This window comes from Cebus imitator, unplaced genomic scaffold (assembly GCF_001604975.1).
Source record: "Cebus imitator isolate Cc_AM_T3 unplaced genomic scaffold, Cebus_imitator-1.0 Scaffold1095, whole genome shotgun sequence".
NCBI classification, from domain to species: domain Eukaryota; kingdom Metazoa; phylum Chordata; class Mammalia; order Primates; family Cebidae; genus Cebus; species Cebus imitator.
Genome location: NW_016108410.1, coordinates 32,329 through 34,619, shown reverse-complemented (window position 1 = coordinate 34,619; position 2,291 = coordinate 32,329). Strand labels below are relative to the sequence as shown.

General features: G+C 37.4%; 1 protein-coding gene across 1 annotated transcript in view; it reads left to right on the top strand.

Moving 5' to 3' along the window:
• LOC108298797 (cyclin-Y-like protein 2) overlaps positions 1-2,291 on the top strand; it is a gene marked incomplete at its 3' end in the record, with an annotated part of 29,376 nt that overhangs the window by 5,439 nt on the left and 21,646 nt on the right. Inside the window, 2 exon segments of the mRNA XM_037735892.1 lie at positions 533-607; positions 1,715-1,742. Of these exon segments, the coding sequence (XP_037591820.1) occupies positions 533-607; positions 1,715-1,742 (103 nt within the window).

Sequence of the window (2,291 nt, the reverse complement as noted above, 5' to 3'; positions counted from 1 at the left end):
TTGCTTCTCATGTGGGCACTTATTGCTATATATTTTCCTCTAGAGACTGCTTTAAATGTGTCCCAGAGATTCTGGTATGTTGTGTCTTCATTCTCATTGGTTTTGAAGAACATCTTTATTTCTGTCTTCATTTCATTGTTTATCCAGTCAACATTCAAGAGCAAGTGGTTCAGTTTCCATGAAGCTGTGTGGTTCTGGGTTAGTGTTTGAATTCTGAGTTCTAACTTGATTGCACTGTGGTCTGAGAGACGACTCTTTGTTATGATTTCCGTTCTTTTACATTAGCTGAGGAGTGATTTACTCCCAATTATGTTTCTGACCTAGTCTTAAGGGATTTTCCCATCTCAGCCCTCTGGGTAGCAGGCACTACAGACATGTCCCATCTTTGTGGCTTCATCTTATGTCTATACATTCATTTCAGTGGCTAAGAATAAAAGTAGAGTTAGTGAAATGGCCTAAATGCAGTGGTCAAATAAATGAGTTGATAAACTGTTAAAAGTGATCACATTTTTTTTCTTTTCTCCTTCTATAGATATTTCTTCGGAGTCCAACCCTTCCCACAATCCAGAGATAAGCACAATATTCATGAGAAAATCTCAAACGGATGGTGAGACACCATTGTCTTTTCCACCAAGAAGAAGAGTGAAAACTCTTCCTGTTTGATCAAATGTATTATAGAAAGTATTTAGAAAAACTCATATTGCTTTAACTTTTTAAGATTTTCACATATTCATTCGTCTATTTTAACATGTGATATACTTTCCTTTAATTGTTATTGTGTTAGTAAAAACATGTAATCTTTTTATTTGTACAGATTACCATCTTTTTATCAAAACAATTTGTCATGTGATGGAGGAGTTGTAGATTTATCTTTGTTTTTAATTCTTTGTTTCTTTTCCCTTGCTCCAGAGAGTACATTTTAAAGTTGAATGATAGAACTTAGGCTTCACCTTGGTTTCCATTTAATCAAATTAAAAAAAAAAATACACAGTTGTTCATCGACAAGGATTGAATCTGTGATTTTGGCTTTCTCTTCCACAGTCCTCTGACCACATGCATTTATCACATCCAAGTTTATGCTAATCAAAACTTTTATTAACCTTTTAATTTGATGTAATGTAAATTTAAACATGCCCTACTCCTGCTTATTTTCCTCAGTGTTATGTTAAATCCTTGTTTGTTTGCTAAAAAGCCAGGTTTTTCTGTTGATTTAAGCAGCAAGAATACAAGTGAGGACCTATAATCATATGTGAAGTGATGCAGCACAGTAAAATATGGGAGTTTGTAATCTTTGTTTTTGGTAGTTTGAGTAGACTTTGCCTGTCTTGAGTCAGTTATTTCTGGCTAGAATTTGTTTTCATTTATGCATTACTGTACAGAGATACCTAAGGCTGGGTCTTTTATAACAAAAAGAGGCTTAATTGGCTCATAGGTCTTCAGGCTGTACAAGCATGGCTTCAGCATTTGCTTCTGGTGAGGGCCTCCACAAGCTTACAATCATGATGGAAGGCAAAGGGGAAGCAGGTGGCTCCACACTGTGAGAGGGTGGGGTGGGGGCAGTGAGAAGGTGCCACACTCTTTTAAACTACTAGAATAAGAATTTGCTTATTACCATGGGGATGGCACCAAGCCAAATATCCAAACCATATCAGAATTGTTTTCCCAGTTCCTTCCAGAGCCATGGGCTTCTCACACATAGAGAGCATGGAAGGAGTTAAAAAAAAAAAAAAAAAAGCTATTCTGTGTCCCTCACTCTTTAGTGATAGCAATGTTTGCCTACAAGGCCCTTTCAGCACTAAAAGTGGAGGCAGTGTAAGAAACGAAGAATGGCCTAGGTTGCTCTTGGAGCTTTTGTTATTCTGGCCTTTTTTTAGAAAAAAAAAAAAAAAATGATTTTTTATGCTGCAGACATCATGTTCAATGAGGTTTATAGGCTCATTTTAAAATTTAAACTGAAGATAGGTTACTTTCCCGTTGTGTAAAGTCTCTTTTTATTTTTTTTATTTTTTTTATTTTTATTTTTATTTTTATTTTTATTTTTTTTAGACGGAGTTTCCCTCTTGTTACCCGGGCTGGAGTGCAATGGCGCAATCTCGGCTCACCGCAACCTCCGCCTCCTGGGTTCAGGCAATTCTCCTGCTTCAGCCTCCTCAGTAGCTGGGATTACAGGCACGCGCCACCATGCCCAGCCAATTTTTTGTATTTTTTTAGTAGAGACGGAGTTTCACCATGTTGACGAGGATGGTCTCGATCTCTTGACCTCGTGATCCACCCGCCTCGGCCTCCCAAAG